The sequence below is a fragment of the Ostrea edulis genome, chromosome 1 (genome assembly GCF_947568905.1).
Source record: "Ostrea edulis chromosome 1, xbOstEdul1.1, whole genome shotgun sequence".
Classification (NCBI taxonomy): Eukaryota; Metazoa; Mollusca; class Bivalvia; order Ostreida; family Ostreidae; genus Ostrea; species Ostrea edulis.
In genome coordinates, this window is record NC_079164.1 from 20,038,356 (window position 1) to 20,057,703 (window position 19,348).

General features: G+C 34.7%; 1 protein-coding gene across 1 annotated transcript in view; it reads right to left on the reverse strand.

The window, feature by feature from the left end:
- Nucleotides 1-19,348, reverse strand: part of LOC125663608 (RNA-binding protein NOB1-like) — a 40,426-nt gene continuing 21,078 nt past the window's right edge. Inside the window, exons 3-8 of the mRNA XM_048895887.2 lie at nt 10,887-11,020; nt 10,530-10,598; nt 9,789-10,235; nt 8,120-8,217; nt 3,792-3,933; nt 1-263 (exon numbers count right to left, since the gene is read on the reverse strand). Coding sequence (XP_048751844.1) covers nt 15-263; nt 3,792-3,933; nt 8,120-8,217; nt 9,789-10,235; nt 10,530-10,598; nt 10,887-11,020 — 1,139 coding nt within the window. The 3' untranslated portion in view covers nt 1-14. The remainder of the gene's footprint in view (nt 264-3,791; nt 3,934-8,119; nt 8,218-9,788; nt 10,236-10,529; nt 10,599-10,886; nt 11,021-19,348) is intronic.

Consider the following 19,348-nt stretch of genomic DNA (forward strand, 5'->3'; position numbering starts at 1 on the left):
TACATGATAAATATTTATTTCCTTCTTCCATGCCTGTTTGAGTTCTGGCAACGTTTGTTAAACTGGTTATTTCTTATTCCAAGCTGTGCTGATCGACTGTTAATGTCATTCAGAGCAAACGGTGACTGCCCCACCACAAAATCAGGGTCAAACACATCTAGATGTTGTTTCTTTTTGGCCGCCCTCTGCTGGGGCATAGGCTGGTCCTCCACCAGGACAGGGTTGTAAGAATGCTTACCTCCTCTTGGCAATGGCAACTGGTACTACAAAGAAACAATTTTTTTTATGTCCATGGTTTAATCTATCTGTAACTTTAACCTTGTTTACACCTATCTGTAACTTTATTAACCTTAGTTTATACGAGGGCAAGTCAATAAGTAACCAGCCTATCCCATTTCCGATTTTCATGCCTTGTTTCAACACATGTTTTATACCTGGGTACAAAATTACACGCGTATCTAGTCATTCTTTAATAAGACATGGAATGTCAAACATGGCTAGTGATGCAAAGGCATGCTTTTCATCTAAAGTTGAGTACCGTGCTATAATTCGATACTTGTATTTAAAAGGTAAAACAGGCAAGGAAATATATGGCGAGTTAGCCGATGTTTATGGGTCTTCTGCACCATCTTATGCTCAGGTTAAATTCTGGGTAGGGGAATTCAAACGCGTTAGAACATCTTTAGAAGATGAAGCCAGGTCTGGACGCCTACTGGATGCCACCGACGAAGAAATGTGTAAGAAAGTTCGGGATCTGGTATACTCTGATACGCGAATTCAGGTGGAAGAAATAGCGCAAGCATTAATTAGGCTTTTCACATGGTAGCGTTTCAACAATCTTAGATGATCATATAGGTATACGCAAGCTAACAGCCCGTTGGGTCCCCAAATCCCTTAGCAATGAGCAAATGGCAACCAGAGTATCAGTATGCAGCACCTTGTTGAAGCGTTTTAGGTCAAAAGATGATTTTCTTTTGCGTCTGGTGACTGTAGATGAGACTTAGGTTCATTATTATGAGCCAGAGAATAAAGCTCAGAGTCGTCAGTGGGTAGGGCCTGGGTCCCCGAGGCCAAAGAAGTTCAAGACGCAACCATCTGCTGCCAAGGTGATGGCCACAGTATTTTGGGACGCAAAAGGTGTTATCATGTTTGACTTTTTACCCAAGAGAAGTACAATAACTGGTATGTACTATCCAAACTTGCTAGACCAGCTTTGAACAACCATGAAAAAAGCCGAGGTAAACTCTCTAAATAAGTTTTGCTGCAACAGGACAACATGAGAGTCCACACTTGCAAAGTTGCAATGGATGCTGTAGAACTAAACGGGTATGAATTAATACCACACCCTGCCTATTCGCCTGACCTACCTCCTAGTGACTTCTTCCAATTCTCAAACTTGAAAAAGGATATCCGTGGACGTCATTTCCAGTCTGACGAAGAAGTCGTGACGGCAGTTGAGGAGTGGGTCAATGGAAAGGACCCTGACTTTTTCAGTTCTGGGTTGATGTCACTTGAACACCATTGATTTAAGTACATCACACTAGAGGGCAATTACATCGAAAAAGAAGAGGTGGATCTCAACCGGAAATAAGTTAGACTGGTTACTTATTGACTTGCCCTCATACCTTTCCGTAACTTTAACCTTGTTTAAACCTTAAGAACTTAAGTTGGAGACTTCAGACTTGAAGGTCTGAATGGTCAAAGTCTATGATCATGTGTTTCACAAACATGTCTTGTTTCCTGTTGAATTTTTATGTACTAAGCTCTTTGGGCCATTTAATTAAAAAATGGCAATATTTTTCTTTTGCCAATGCATACAATACTACTTGGTTTGGAACAGTTATTTGACTTTTTTTACATCTTAAACTATATTTTATTCACAAAGTGAATGGGATATTTTTTTTCATACACTATAAAACTTTTTGCCAAATCAAGTTACATCACATAAGTTAATAAAAATTTGTTTCATTCTTTATGATCTATTCTTTGAAGAAAAAAAACATTTGATGTAATGCATATCATTTTTATCAATACAAAAATCTGAATTTAATATGAATTGGAGAAGTATCAATACAACTATATATCAAAAATCTATGTTGTTCCTTCAAAATATAACAAGGTAACCATTTCACTTAATTCCTAAAGTGGATAACTAGATTTTTATTTCATTCCTTTAGTGATAACCAGATTTTCATTTCATTCCTTAAGTGGATAAATATATAATCATTTCAATCCTTTAGTGAATAACTAAACAATCATTTCATTTCTTAAGTGAATAACTAGATAATCATTTCATTCCTTTAGTGAATAACTAGATAATCATTTCATTCCTTTAATAAATAACTAGATAATCATTTCATTCCTTTAGTGAATAATTAGATAATCATTTCATTCCTTTAGTGAATAACTAGATAATCATTTCATTTCATTCCTTTAGTGGATGATTAGAAAATCAAATTATTTTATTCCTTAAGTGGATAACTAGAAAATATATATTATTTGATGTCATATACAAATACATGTAATCCCAATTAATTGACCCAGATATGTGCTTAATTTAGTGTGGATACAAGTTGGGAAACATTCGTGGTACGACTCGTCTACGCCCTTCACCAGACATCATTAGCTGTACAAATTAACAAAACATTTGTTTCGATCAACATTTACCCACCAATATAGCTATTAGCACATTGTACTAGCCAGCAGTTTGAAAACCCATGCAATCCATTTCAAGATATCAATTCTGCTAAATTCATCATAAGGTATATTTTCATATGAAACAGTTTCTGCATCCATTTTTTTGTTCCAGGGCCACATGAACTGTCCAAAGGACCGAGGGTCACCACATCATTCATAGGACCAGGAAACCTGGCAAGACAGTCTACCATTTAATGGTGGCGGTTCAATTCACAAGCCTTTTTCATTTCCTTTTGTCACATTCTTGTGTTGGTGACCGGTGGGTGGTGGTGGTGGTGGGGGGGGGGGGGATTTGGGGACATTTCTGGCCAGTGTTTCCTCCATCTGTCAACCAAGATGGAGGGCGTGTATTGTTCACAGGGGAAAGTATAACCCTTCACAGTGTACCACTGGGGTTCCTCAAGTGTAAGCCGGACTTGGGGCCTCCTCCATCTCTTTTAAACGGAAGAAGGCTCACCTTTGAGTACTCAATGTCAGCAGTACTATCAACCAGGGAGCAATCTTTGGGAAACAGTGTAAACAGATATGTCATAAACCATTCCGTCCACATGTGGCAATACATTAGGACTTCAATAGCACTTGTACTCAACACAAGGCCCCTGTCTTGCCTGTTATGCATCTTGTTTGTTGGTATTTCGGAGATCCCCTTCCCCCCAGACCTGTGAAATTTAGCAAGCAATGCAGCCAATCATTTTCAATGTCCTTTTACCCTTTCAGAATGTTTTGCTTGTAATTGCTAATTCCATGATTTCAATAAATGGATAAATCATGCTGATGTTTTTGGTTTTGTTATTTGCAAAGGGAGGGTTCAAATCCTGGTAAGAGTTTCGAGTGTCTTGCCATAGTGTTGGTTACTAGTTGACCAAGCCACTTCAAGGCTTGGAGGGTTATGTATTGCTAGGTGGATTTATTGACTGTTCAATTATTCAATTCACTCCTTCAGTGAATAACTAGATAATCAATTCACTTCATTCAATACATGTAAGTGAATAACTTGATAATTATTTCACTTCATTTGTTTAGTGGGTTTCAGTGATACACATAAAAGAACAGCATCAGAAGATCAAAACGACAGACAATTTGGCATACTTTACCTTCATTCCTTTGGTAGATATGGGTTTCCGTCGAGAGAGAAAATAGCGAATACTGCCATCGTCTTCAACAGTCATTGACACTTTCTGAAGGGTATTGTTTCCACAGTACGGACAGAACTCCTTAATCATGTCCTTTGTTATTCTGTCAAAATTCAAATTATTCATCTTCATAAACAATGGACATATTCTGTAAACAAACTCAACGACAAAACTCAACGACAAAACATTCATCTTCATTAGCAATTGACATCTTCTGTAAACAAAGACAAATTATTCATCCCCCCACCCCACCCCACCCCTCTCCTTATATAAATCCTATATGTGATAATATAGACAAATAAGCATTTTTAACTCATATTATTAAAACTATATATAATGAACTGATGTTCATTTTTGAATTCATTAATTCCACTTAGAATGGTATCATTGTTTCTTTGGAGATGTATTTAGTATTTTTCTGTTTGCTGTTTACTTATCTTCATGTTCTTATAAATGTGTTAAATACAATATTTTCATTCCTGAGAGATGAATGTCTATGAAATCAATGTATAATTTTGTTGCATATCATAAAGACTTTCTGCATAAGATCAGAATTATTGTAGATACTCGTCTATAGGTGGGATTTTTAGCTAAATTTTGGTCCAAAACTCGGATGTCCATGCAACTTTTAGGTGAATCCTAAGAAGATTGGGGACATAATGTATTACATTTTAATTTCTTGCTGTCCCATCCTCCTTTCTTCTTCCTTTATTTGCGAGTTTTCTTGTTGCGTGGATATTCAGGATTTATTCTTATAAAACATCTCATATTCACTGGTTAGTTTGAACCAAACAATATTGATAAAGAATGCAATTATTCTATAACAAACAAGAGCCCCATGGGCCACATCGCTCACCTTGGCTCATATTTAAAGATTTTTTCTATATATTCGCATGTAAAACTTTGATCCCTCTTGTAACCCCAACCTACTCCTGGGGGCCATAATTTTTTCAAAATTGAATCTGGACTAGGTCAGGAAGCTTTCATGTGAATGTAAACTTTTCTAGCCAAGTGATTTTTCAGAAGAAGATTTTTAAAGATTATCCCTATATATCTGTATGTAAAACTTTGATCTCTTGTTGTAGCCCTAATCTACCCCCGGGGGCCATGTTTTGAACAAACTTGAATCTGCACTATGTCAGGAAGCTTTCATATAAATTTCAGCTCTTCTGGCTTATTGGTTCTTGAGAAGAAGATTTTTAAATGACCCCACCCTATTTTTGTGATGATCTCCCCTTTGAAGTGGGCATGACCCTACATTTGAACAAACTTGAAAGCCATTTACAAAAGGATGCTTTTGGCCAAGTTAGGTTATATTTGGCCCAGCGGTTCTTGAGAAGATGAAAATGTGAAAAGTTTACAATGACAACAACGTCGACAGACAACAGACAAATTTTTATCAGAAAAGCTCACTTGAGCCTTCGGCTCAGGTGAGCTAAAAATTAATTGAATTCCATCTTCCATTGCTGCCACAAAATGTGCATCCGCCATTTCTATTTATCCAAATGATATGAAAAGATAACTTGTGTTAGTGCCATATGATGTCATCGATCAAGAGTCTTTTTTAACAGTTGATTTTAACAGTTCCCGGTCCAACAGTCGCCAGTACAGTTGAAATGTTGGACTTTTCTGTAAGGAGTTATATAGAAACTGTTTTATAGGGGTATGTACCAACAATACTTAATATTCGATGAAATGTACATTTGATGTTGTTTGACCTTGAACTGTGACACCAATACATTGGTACCAATTAAGTCACCATGTTTACCAGTGTCAAATTAATTTATTGTTTGGTTTTTTTTGTTCATACAGTTGACGAATGTAGTTTTTATCAGGGATGAAATACTGTAGAGTCTTAGAATGAAATACGTGGGGGAAATATTTAAATAATCGTGCAAATGGGACACAAAACAACACACCTATATAACACTCATATCTGTATATTAAATACTTATAAAGGACCTCAAAATACTAAATACTATAAACTGTTTGGAGGCCATCAATTTTTATAGGTTATAGACTTTGTATGGGAAAATATGACAACCAAGTTTTTTGGCGCGTAGACGACAAAAAACGAGGTCGTCATATTTCCCATACAAAGTCTATAACCTTTTTATTATATACTTTCAATTTCATTTAGAAACTAACAATAATTTTATTTTTAACAATAGCTTTATCGGTTTAACTGAGTAAAAGATGAAAAACACGAAAAATTTGAAAATTAACGGCGTGGAAATTTGATTGTGACGTAATGTTTGTGGGCCGGAATGTTTCCGGGCATATATCGTGTGATATATGCCTGTAAACTTTTAAAGAAAAAAGAAGAGATGAAACTGAAAGTATATAATAACAAATATATACGTGACTCTCGTCGACTGCCTCTATTTAGATGTCCTACTATTTCCATCAAAACACAATCCCAATCCCAATAAATAAAAAAATTAATTTCTTTAAAAAAACAAAACTTGTACATCAAACATTACGAAATTCGAACTTGATCTGTAATTTGAATCCACGTAAGTACAGTGGAACCCCGTTATTACGTTCCCCCTTTATTACGTTAGTCCGCATATTACGTTGGAATTTCAAAGCACAAAACCATTTCTTAACAAACCTATATAAAATAGACCTCGTTATTACGTTGTCCTAAAATGCCGGGACTCGGTATTACGTTGTAAAAATTCCGACAAAAACGTAATAAATCCCTAATTATTCAATAGTGATTCTCAAAATAATAAGCCATTCACACCTTGACTGCCAGAGGCAGTCACCACGTAAATTTCCTGGTCTGTTTGGGGATTAGAGACGCTTGACTGATCACGCTTCGATAGATCTAGCGACATCAATACAGGTGAATACCCCGTATAGAAGCCAGTGATAAACAATTAAATAATGTTTATTTAGAAATTGTACTCTATGAAATTTACTTCATTTTTCATATTTTGATAATCAAAGAAATAATTTATCAACCGCCTGTGTGTTCAGCATAGTGTAATTACCTTCGCTATTAAAACTCTATTCACGGAAAGCTTTGGTACCAAACAAGAAAGACAAGATTTATCGTAGCAATGTTACAACCGCTTGGGTAACTGCTTGGACATAGGTGACTAAAGGTGTTCAATTAAAAAAATTGTTCGTTGTTTGGACATGCAGCTTGGGTGTTCGTAAATCTCGTCCATACATACACCAATCTATCGGCCGATTCGTGCACGGCATTTACCTCAGTGAATATTTTAAAATCCCTTGATGCGCACATGATTTTAGTGCCATCATTTAGCGTTATAAATGAAATCTTCGTGCATCATTATATTTTTTTTATGTGAATTGCGCTTAAATTGTTCTCCGTGCATGTTTATCGTTGGTGAGAAGTGTGTAAATGTTGGGTATCGCGTGCGTTTTGTGTCTATAGTTTTGTTGTTTTTAGGATGGGATTTTTTTTTATTGCGTTGTGTATTGTGTAATTAGAGAACTTAATAAAAACGATGTTTTGTTATTTTTTAAATACGAATGTTGAATACGAACCGGAACGAGTTATTGAGAGAAATTTACATGAACGCATTGTTTTAAAGTTGAACAAAATGGCGGTCCAAACGAATGCAGAAAAAGCAACGTTTATCAAAACATCCTTATGTATCCTACACCGAAATAAAGAAAAGGGATAAGAACATGAAGAATTACGGACATTAAAGATAAGATGTAAATAAAACAAAGTATCATAGTCTTTTAAACAAAGAAACAGTAAAGATATATTCACACACCCCTTCACGGAGTACCAACGGACGATATACAATTTCCAAATGATATTTTTAACGGATTTAACTGGGAACGTTTATTACGTTGCCCCCGGTATTACGTTATTTTATCGTGACAAAATGGAAAACGTAATAACGGGGTTCCACTGTATAACAGAAAAAAGTCTGGAAAACCAATATGAGACAGACAGAGGAACAGATGGACAAGAAAGCTACAGCCCCCTTCAGTTTTACAAACCAGTAGAGGACTAATAATTCTGTATTTAATAAAAATTATTTCCTCCATGTGTGATACAACTTTCCTTTTCCCTACAATGTCGGACATCTCAGAACATCGTTTGGGGAGAACTTTCGTAAATTACGTCAAAAATAACGAGTTAGTGACATCATTCCATATAAAATTTACTGCTGAATATATCACAGCTGCTTTTGAAATAAAAAATAACAATGGCCATATTCATAATACCAGATTTAATATTTTGGTGAATTTTTTTAACAGGGCAGATTTTGATCAAACCAGTACCTCGTTCTACTTACTTCATGCATGCAAAGCATCGTAACACAAAACTCTTGGCTCTCCTGATCAGCAGTCCCTCCACAGATATCACATTCAGTCCCATCTGAATAAGCACATTCTGGAACAATATGTAATACATCTGCTTCAAACTCCTGTTAACATTTGCTCACTTTTTAACACTACAATATGCATATACACATCATATATACATTTTCACTAATAGTATAATTAAGCCCTAATTTTGCGAGTAATTTAGACTTAAATAAGAAGTCTTAATATGAATTTATCTTCATATAGGTTAGCTATACATATAAAACTAAATATAATAATATATGTAGCAAAGAGACCTAAATTCATTTCCTACAACAGTAAAATCATGGATTTCTCTTCTCTTTCGTCCAAAAAAATCAGTACTATTCCATATTTTCTGACTTCTAAAAGTGAGGACAAGAACTGGGATACGTTAAACTCAATATTTCAGTGTTGCAAATACAGGTGACTCTTGATATCTCGAAGTTCAAGGGACCTTGACAAAACATCGAGAGATCAAAGGTTGAGTTAAATACAGAAAATAAAAGCCTGACCATTATGGTTCAGATTTTATAGTAACTGGTACACATCCTGGCATCATTCTGTCCTTCATATTTTTGGGTAGCTAACTTGACATGTTGTCCTTCATATTAACTGACTTGATTTCAATAACACAGAACTTTATCTTGCATAGATAAAAAGATTTTTTGAAGTTTATGCATCTATCTGTTATTTTTTTTCATTTCAAAATAGATGTACATGTACGGTACATTTTCAAAAGACAAATATCCCATACATAACAAAGTTTCACAGTCACTACCCCGAGCACAATCGTCACAATATCCCATCACTTTACACAAACAACAATTCGTATAAATAACAACGTTTCATGAGCACGTCTCTAAATCATTCCCTCTATGTTTCTATCTCCTTGTCGAGTCCAAGAATGTATCTACAGTCCAAAGAGAGGACAAAAACAAAGCATGGGTGGAGAGTTAAATCAAACAACTATACAATTAACTATCCACCCCACGATGAAGCACAGGAGTGTAATATATACAGACATCCAGTTAATGTGGCCAAGCTAGCCCTAGGAATTCACCTTTATACAGTTCAGGTCCAAGCAGAAATAATGACACTAACTCTTTTGATTGATATAGATTATACTCTACTACCACTTCGAGAGATCAAGAGCGAAATACAATGAAATATGTTTTACAGTACCCAAATTTCACTTTGAGAGACTGAGAACTTCTACAGAAAATTTGCTTGAGCAAGAGAAAATTTGCTTAGTTATATAGAGAGAAAAATCGGGACCATGATTTCACTTTGAGAGATCAAAGTTTGAGCCATCGAAAGTCATGTGTATCTGAAAACATTTTTGTTTCAAGCATGGCACCTATGATTCCTACCCATAAAAATATCTCAGAAATTGACATTTTCGATGATTTTTATGAAAACTCTAAAACTATTGCAAATTTGTGACACCATATTCCAAAATAGAAATTGTTAATGGGAAATGGGAACTCAAAATCTTTTGTTTCAAACCTTTTCAACATAAAAATTACCAAATTTTACATCAACTGAAGAATGTTCATACTTTAGGAAATTGTTAGTTCTAATGTGGAATAATTTTACTTTCAATGGCATAATAAATACCTGCATTGCGAAATCTGTAGTTAAACAGCCTACAGTCACCGACACTTTCTCATGATCGAGACTGACCATCTTCTGTTTCAGAGTGGTAATATTGCTGGGTGTTATCCACCCATCATCATCATCTTCTTCTTCCTCTTCATCCTCCTCAATTCCTTCATCCTCATCTGCATCCTCAAGCATTTCAGCTGTCACAGTGATGTCCTCCTCCCTTTCTTCTCGGTCTGTTAAATTGGTTTCTGTTGAATCTACATAACTGTCTTTCTCTAATTCATTTGACTCTGATTGGTTAATATTATCAATCATTGATTGGTTGGCACATGTGTTATCTTGAGGAGTGATTGATTGGTCAGTCAGATCTTCTTTTGATGCAGAATGACCATCTTTTCCTTGGAAGTCTGACAAGTCAGAAGTTACTGTGCATTCTGATGTAGTTCTTTTTGTGTTTCCCTGTGAACATTAGACAATAATTATACTGATACTCTCTGTATATGTTTTATGCTTAGAGGGCATCACATTCTGTAGTCATGGGTACAACATATATATATATCAGGGATGTGACTGAATTCTTCAGAAATCAGAGGAAAACTGGTCAAAAAGGGAGGAAAACACCTCACCCTACCCAGATAAATATAATTTTCTGTCACTTCAGATCAAATCCAGAGTGTTTCAATTGAATGAATAAGAGGATTTCCTCTGATAAGAGCAAGAATCACATCCCTAATATTTACTCTAGTTCCTTACCTTTGCAAGGTAAAATCCTGCTATAGATGTTGGCTTCTCAAGCATTGCCTTGGAGGTTGTCCATTTAATCTAAAATTGGAAGACTGAGTTATTGGAATATAAATTTAAAAACAATTCTTTTAAAATTATTTACTGTTAAATGAACATTATTCTCATCCAACCCTTGGGTAGGGGAAGATAGGGATTTTAGAATAATGTTCATTGACTGTACTAGATTTGTATTTTAGCTGATACTTTGAGTTTCTGAAAATGCATAGAAGGAAACATATATCTGAATATTGACCAAGCATCAGGTTTTCCATTCATCTCTGGAGAAGTACTATGTATGGTTTCTATTTAGTCAGGTAAAGCTTGTACCTTGCTATCTGGTACAGTTTTTATGTGATCTGTTCCAACATTTTCTTTTTCCAACTGGAATGTCAGTGCAATGACTTGAATATCAACCGCTGACAGGCTTTTGTAGTCCCCCGTCTTCTTTGAGAAGTCTGTCACTATTTGAAAAACAAAATGTGTACTGCCATATTGCACAAACTACATACAGATGACATATATTGAATATGTTATTTATATTAGTGCATTCATATCATTTATATGTCATGTATATGTTTAAAATATAAGCCCTATATTGTACATGTATATATACAAGTACATTTATTAATATTCATAAGTGTCAGATGTCAAATAAAAAAAATAAATTACTCAGCTGTCACGTTTCTGATTGAGAACCTGGCTACTCAGGTGAAAAGCATCCTTCTGATTAATCTCATTCAATTCTGTTTCCTAACTGGCATATACTATCTACAGTACAACACCGTTACATCAAACTTCCAGGTCCAATATACTATCTACAGTAAAACGCCATTAAAGCGAACCTCCAGGTCCAATTTACTACCTACAGTAAAACGTCGTTATAGCGAACCTTCAGGTCCAATTTACTAACTACAGTAAAATGCCGTTATAGCGAACCTCCAGGTCCAATTTACTATTATAATATACAGTAGAACACTGTTATAGCGAACCTCCAGGTCCAATTTTCTATCTACAGTAACACAATGTTATAGCAAACCTCCAGGTCCAATTTACTATCTACAGTAGAACACCGTTATAATGAACCTTCAGCTCAAGCAACAACCATTCATTATAACCAAACTTTGTTATATCCAACAAAATATTTATTTTCCTCTAATAGGGGAATAAATATCACTTCACATCATGCAAGAATTCAAATATAAGCATGTTCGTTATAAGGATGTTTACTGTACGTGTGCCGACTTGTAAGCCGAATTTTTTTTATCCAGCATGGATTGGTTTTTTCTTTTGTTATTATTGTTGATGTTTCCATGCATGCAGCACGCAGAGTTTCCTCGCCTCCTTTCTGTACAGTCATACTGTCTTGTTACAGTTGTTTTACTTTGCCCACAATGTAAGTATTCCATACTTTTGTCATTATAAACATTGTATAATGTTCCTTAAGCTATTATTCCTGCTGTGAAATTTCCTGTTTATTTTTTTTCTAAAATAAGTGTGAAGTATAGTTTATTTTTGTGGGAATTCAAGGGGGGCTTGTTATTTTATTTCTTTTGCATATATTCGCTAAATATTTGCAAACCCTATCTATATGAATTGAAGTTAATATATGTATGCTTATCTTTTGTGTCATATTTATTGCAAATTAGATACTTTTTAGATTTTCATAACTTTGATATTTCTGTGCATTGTACACCATATTTACTTTTTCTTTATATATTTATTGTAGCGTTTCACCAAGCATACAATCAATCAATCAAACAAATAATCAATAAAGATCATAAAATTGGTTAGCTAGCTGTTGTCATGTTATGGAGACAGCCTAGTATGTATAAAGATATGATCAATACAATTGTTTGATTAATACTTTTTTGCAATTAAATGGATTATCTCAGTCATAGATATGGGAAGATCTAAATCTAATTATAGTTATTTTGTATGTATTAGAAATGGAACAATTTGCTAGTATGAAAGTAACTTACTGGCAATTTCGCCGCAATTATTCTTACTTTGTCAGAAATATTCCCAAATTCTGATGGAGGATATGTTGGTTGCATGCTGTCCATAAACAGGAAATGGACACATGAATACCGCTAACAGGAATTTTCTAAATTTTGTTTCATATTTCTTCAATTCAGTCTGGGCATATCACCATAAACAATTTATTGTTAACACATATGTAGACATGTTAATTGTTGAAAGCAATCAACTACAAATACCATCACGATTACATTCTACATCTATTTTAAAATACTGAACAGCAATAAACAAAATACCGATCCCATTATCAATAATTAGATAGTGTAAAACAAAACCTGAGCAAGCTCACACACACCCCATGTCCCCACAATAAATGACAATGCTGCACACGATGAATGGCAATGCTATGCATAAATCAGAATTTTCTGCAAATATGTGTATTAAGTTGCACTGAATAGAACGAGATTAAAACACAGTTTCTCTTTGTCATTAAAATTCATGACGTACTATTTGGTTTCATGCACGTTGCATTAAAATTATAGTACATTTTGGCCAAACTTCTCTGTTTAAAAGGGGCATAACTCTCAGAGAAATTGCATGTGAATATGCACATTTAGACAATATGTTCATATTAACTACAGTGTTACATCAGTCTGACTAATGCCAGACCCTAACAATTCACAACGAAGTGAACTAGTAGAGGCTGGCTCTAGTCAGACTGGTGATACATAAAATTTTGTTGAGCCATAAAAACAAGCATTCTGAGAGTGCTTGCATAAGCATTAATTGATAATATTTGCGACAATGTACATTTGATGTTGTTTGACCTTTGATTATATGAACTGTGACCTAAAATATCGGTACCAAGTCACCATGTTCACCAATATTGAATTAGTTTGATGTTTCCTTGTTCATACAGTTGATTCATGTAGTTTTTATCTGGGATAAAATACTCTTAGTCAAAAGTATATATATATAAATTATTAAATTCCATTCACAGACAGTTAATTGTAGGTCGTCTCCATATGAGTAAGAATTCTAAAGTGGGACGTTAAACAATATACAACCAACCAACAAATGTGTAGCATATATCACATCTGGGTTTGATGACTACAATTATAACAAGAGGCCCATGGGCCACATCTATCACCTGAGTTACCTTGGCCCATATCTGAAGACTTTCCATATATATGTGCATGTAAATCCTTAGTCTGTATTGTGGCCCCAACCTACCCCTGGAGGCCATGATTTTTGCAAACTTGAATCTACACAATGTCAGAAAGCTTTCATGTAAATGTCAACTTCTTTGGCCCAATGGTTCTTGAAAAGCAGATTTTTAAAGATTTTTCCTATATTTGTATGTAAAACTTTGATCCCCTATTGTGGCCCCATCCTACCCCCGGGGGCTATGATTTGAACAAACATGAATCTACACTATGTCAGAAAGCTTTATGTAAATATCAGCTTTTCTGGCTCAGTGGTCCTTGAGAAGAAGATTTTTAAAGGTTTTCCCTATATATTTGTAGGTAAAACTTTGATCCCCCCTTGTGGCCCCATCCTACCCCCGGGGGCCATGATTTGAACAATTTAGAATTTGCACTACCTAATAAAGCTTATCTATAAATTTCATCTTTTCTGGCCAAGTGGTTCTTGAAAAGAAGATTTTTTAATGACCCTACTCTATTTTTACCTTTTCTTGATTATCTCCCCTTGGAAGGTAGCCTGGCCCTTTATTTTAACAATTTAGAATTCCCTTTACCTAAGGATGCTTTGTGCCAACATTGGTTGAAATTGGCCCAGTGGTATTTGAGAAGAAGTCAAAAATGTTAAAAGTTTACAGACGGACAGACAGGCGGAAGGACTACGGGTGATCAGAAAAGCTCACAGGTGAGCTAAAAACTCGGAACTTTGTCATCCTGCACCGTACTGTTTCGATGTAGTTCACATCAAATCTGGGTCACCGTAAATAAAGGGTTTGTTTCTTTTGCTGAAAACAGTGTATGTAAAAATATTTTCTGTTTGTATTTGGTTGTTTTTTGGGGTTGCTTTTTTTTTTTAACCTTTCTTTAAAATCCTTTACAGAATAAAAAATAACCATTATGATTTTTAGAAAGGTATACCTGCCAAAATTGGATGCTGTTTGCTTCATTTAATACATTTTACCTCCATATATCCCATATGTTTGCTTCATTTAATATAACTCCATATACATATTTGCTTCATTTAATACATTCATAACTCCATATATCCCACATGTCATTAACTTGAGATGATCAGACATAATTCAGAAAAGAAAAATAAAGCAAGAAATTATCTTTTAAATCAAATTTTATTAAGTTTAAGGAGGAATGCTACACCAGAGAAATTTAATATGCATGAAAAGTAGGGGATATGCATGTACAATAATATTTTAAAATTGAAAACTTTCAAATTTACTTTATTTAGTAAAAAATGCAGTTTTAGTAGGAACAAATTTGAAAAAAATTTAAAACCCCTGCTGGATTTGAACACAAGATCTACAGTTCAGCAGTCAACTTGCTAACCTACTGCATGAGCAAGGAATGATATTTGAAATGAATAGACAAATATTGCTGATATTTATATTTTCATCCATTTTTTAAAGAAAGTCAGCCATTATGATGATGTAGAGTACCTCCTTAAAAACAAACCTGTTGCATACGAATGATGTACTACACATTCAGAGTACCAGTACACTGACTTTTAACACCGCTTTATTCTAAATAATTGGACTACATTTTTCACAATGCTAAGAGTTATTTCCCCCTGATTACAGAGGGCGCACAGCATATTTCGGTCCTCAGTTGACAATGTCATTTCAAGAATAAATAGAAAATTCACAATTTTTTATTGGAATCAATTGTTTACATAAAAAAGAATTGTGAGCAAGTATTTTAAACATTAACAAGAGGCCCAAGGGCCACATCGCTCACATGAGTTACCTTGGCACATATCTGAAGACTTTCCATATATATTTGCATGTAAAACCTTAGTCCATATTGTGGCCCCAACCTACCCCTGGAGGCCATGATTCTTAAAAACTTGAATCTTCACTATGTCAGAAAGCTTTCATATAAATCTCAGCTCTTCTGGCTCATTGGTTCTTGAGAAGATGATTTTCAAAGATTTTCTCTATCTATTTTCATGTAAAACTTTGATACCCTATTGAGGCCCCCCCTACCCCCCCCCCCCCCCCCCAGGAGGGGGGGGGGGCATGATTTGAACAAACTTCAATCTGCACTATGTAAGGAAGCTTTCATGTAAATCTTAGCTCTTCTGGCTCATTGGCTCTTGAGAAGATGATTTTTAAAGATTTCCCCTAGGCTACATGTATATATTTCTATGTAAAACTTTGATCCCCTATTGTGGCCCCAACCTTCCCCCAGGGTCCATGAATTAAACAGACTTCAATCTGCACTATGTCAGGAAGCTTTCATATAAATTTCAGCTCTTCTGACTCATTGGTTCTTGAGAAGAAGATTTTTAGAGATTTTCCCTATATATTTCTATGTAAAACTTTGATCCCCTATTGTGGCCCTGCAATCTTATACCCACAGGGGCCATGATTTGAACAAACTTGAATCTGCACTATGTCAGGAAACTTTCATGTAAATCTCAGCTCTTCTGGCTCATTGGTTCTTGAGAAAAAAATTTTAAAGATTTTTCCTATATATTTCTATGTAAAACTTTGATCCTCTATTGTGAGTGTGAAGTATAGTTTATTTTTGAGAAGAAGATTTTTAGAGATTTTCCCTATATATTTCTATGTAAAACTTTGATCCCCTATTGTGGCCCTGCAATCTTATACCCACAGAGGCCATGATTTGAACAAACTTGAATATGCACTATGTCAGGAAACTTTCATATAAATTTCAGCTCTTCTGGCTCATTGGTTCTTGAGAAAGATTTTTCCTATATATTTCTATGTAAAACTTTGATCCTCTATTGGGAGTGTGAAGTATAGTTTATTTTTGAGAAGAAGATTTTTAGAGATTTTCCCTATATATTTCTATGTAAAACTTTGATCCCCTATTGTGGCCCTGCAATCTTATACCCACAGGGGCCATGATTTGAACAAACTTGAATCTGCACTATGTCAGGAAACTTTATACCCACAGGGGCCATGATTTGAACAAACTTGAATCTGCACTATGTCAGGAAACTTTCATATAAAGGACTAAAGCCAGAAATCATGAAAAATGGCCCTGTTTCCAAAATTTAAAATCTTTTGGGGGTCAAAAGGCTACAAAATTTGCTTTCTAAATCAATTAATTTTATCCGATTTCCTCTACGCATTTTCTTTCTACGGGCTTCTAAATATAGCAATGAAATGAATGCATTTACATTGTAACGTCATTTTGACGTCGTTATATTGCTAAGGTAGTTAATTAACGAAGTCAATATTTACCCGAATGGCGTAAAGGAGAAAAAACTGTATCATTTAATATTATTAAGTTCTTCATTATATTTCCTCGTGGATTTTCAGATACAATGAGTATTCATTTTGATAATAAATATGACATTGTATGGAAAAAGCATTGTGTTTTGCATGTAAGCTTGTGAAATGCAATGAGGATGCCAGTGTTGTATCGTTCATATTCAGTTGATATGTTGACATTCTCACAAAGATTCCACAAGGGTGTTGTAATCATTAGCGGATTTACGGGGGAGGGGGCAATGCTTTCCTAAGAAAAAAAAATTAATGCAATTCAAGAACAAAAATATGAGTAACATAAAATTAGATAACTAATGAATATCATGTTTAAAAAAAATATTATCACAAACCTGTTATTTTATCGAATCACACTGTTTATATACATGCCAGTTTAAGTTTCAATTGGACAAGTATAGTTACATGTAAACATTCATCAGAACATAAAACTTAGGGATGTCAATTTTACTCGGACGCTTTAGTCGAGCGATAGTCAATCACACAGTCAAAAAACGGACTGATATGGTACAAGTGTACCTAATTCATGCATGAGTCATACCTCGGTGCACCTTGATAGCCAAGTACACGGCAGGGGACGAAAGGCTGTCGATAATCGTAATTAATCCACCACGATAATTTTTATTTGATACGGAAATGCTGTACAAGCAACAATTAAAATGTACGTGTACTCAGGCATAAAAAGAATCATGTAAACATATGTATAAGGGTTTTTTTCCAATGCATGTACAATATATTCTTGTTCAAAACCAAAAATAATTTGGTCGACAAATATTGGACGAGAGCCTATTTCTAAGTTTTGTCTCCCAATTGTCCAGTCGATGAAAAAAATTCTCTCTGAAGGCACGAACAAAAACTCACCAGCTAGGAATGCCATCAAATAATTGGATTAATGCCATCAGGGTACGAGTTTTCGGAGAGGTAAAGTTTTAATTCACAGTCGCGAACATTCTCCCCCTTTTCGGGAGATATAGCTGTAAGGATTTATGAACATTATTTAAAAAAGCTATTCTAACTAGTACTCGACTGTGAAAAATAGTCCATGATCGGTATGACCGAGTGATTGTCGAATACTCGATGACATCTCTAATAAAAATATTTGAAAAGTATCAAGTGAGCTTCAAAAGATGATAAACTCACAAGTGCTAGAATATGTATATCGGTCAATTAAGAGAAAACATCAATACTGACGAAAGGTGTGCATAATGAATTAATAAAAGAAGAATGTAGCCGTGTTCATTAAAACTCTAGCCCAACTCGCTGAAACTCCTGAATTGTAGAAAATTTTTAGGCACTTTCTTGGTAAATAAATTGCTTAGGTTTTTAAAATCTATGATGTGAGTTTTTCTGCATTTGAGTCCGATTTGTGTTTGTCATTCAATCGTTACAATATCTCTCTGTTTGAAATTCACCCTGGTGATTATGCCTTCAATTACTGGCTAGAACAAAATTCATGATGACATTAGGCTACATTGATACAGTATAGATAGTGTCTCGGAAAAGTTTTTGTGAACTTCAAGACTGATGTTGATATCAATTTATTTTTCATGAAGAGATTGAATCTCGGTACATAACGATTCTGCTAAAAACATTAACATATGCATGAAAGGCGAATATAACGAACAGTGATCAATCTCATAACTCCTATAAGCAATACTAAATAGAGTTGTGCAAACACGAACCCTGAATATACCAGAGGTGGGATCAGGTGCCCAGGAGGAGTAAGCATCCCCTGTCGACCGGTCACAACCGCCGTGAGCCCCATATCTTGATCGAGCAAATGCATATATCCCCGATTAACACTTTATCTGATGTCAAATTGAGAATTATATAAACCAATTATTTTTCCTATATACTTCTACCTTTCGGTATATAAATACAGATGTCACCCATCTGTCATTGAAAAAAGATGCTAGACACAAAGAGCCAGTAGCATTATGAAACAGGGTTGGATGAAGTTTACAAAATATGTTGTGTATTATAAAATTAGATTAGTACCAACAATACTATCAATAACTTTTACGCCCGATGTCATTTATATGAAAATACAATAAAAATGATAATCGTAATAATAATGATAATAAAAGAAATTATCGGCTTTCATTACTGTACTCATTTTAAAGTTCATATCCCCATGCCTTTGAATTATTTCTGTTGTTTATTTTCCATTTAAATATGCTACTAACACATCTTTATTATTTATCGGGGATGCATTTATGTATTCATGTTTAATATACTTTATAATATATTCATGTTTATTAACCATTCGCTCATTCATCTATTTACTCCTGTTTTTTTCTTCTTCTTGTATTATTATCCGTATGCTTTTATTTAGTCAAATTAT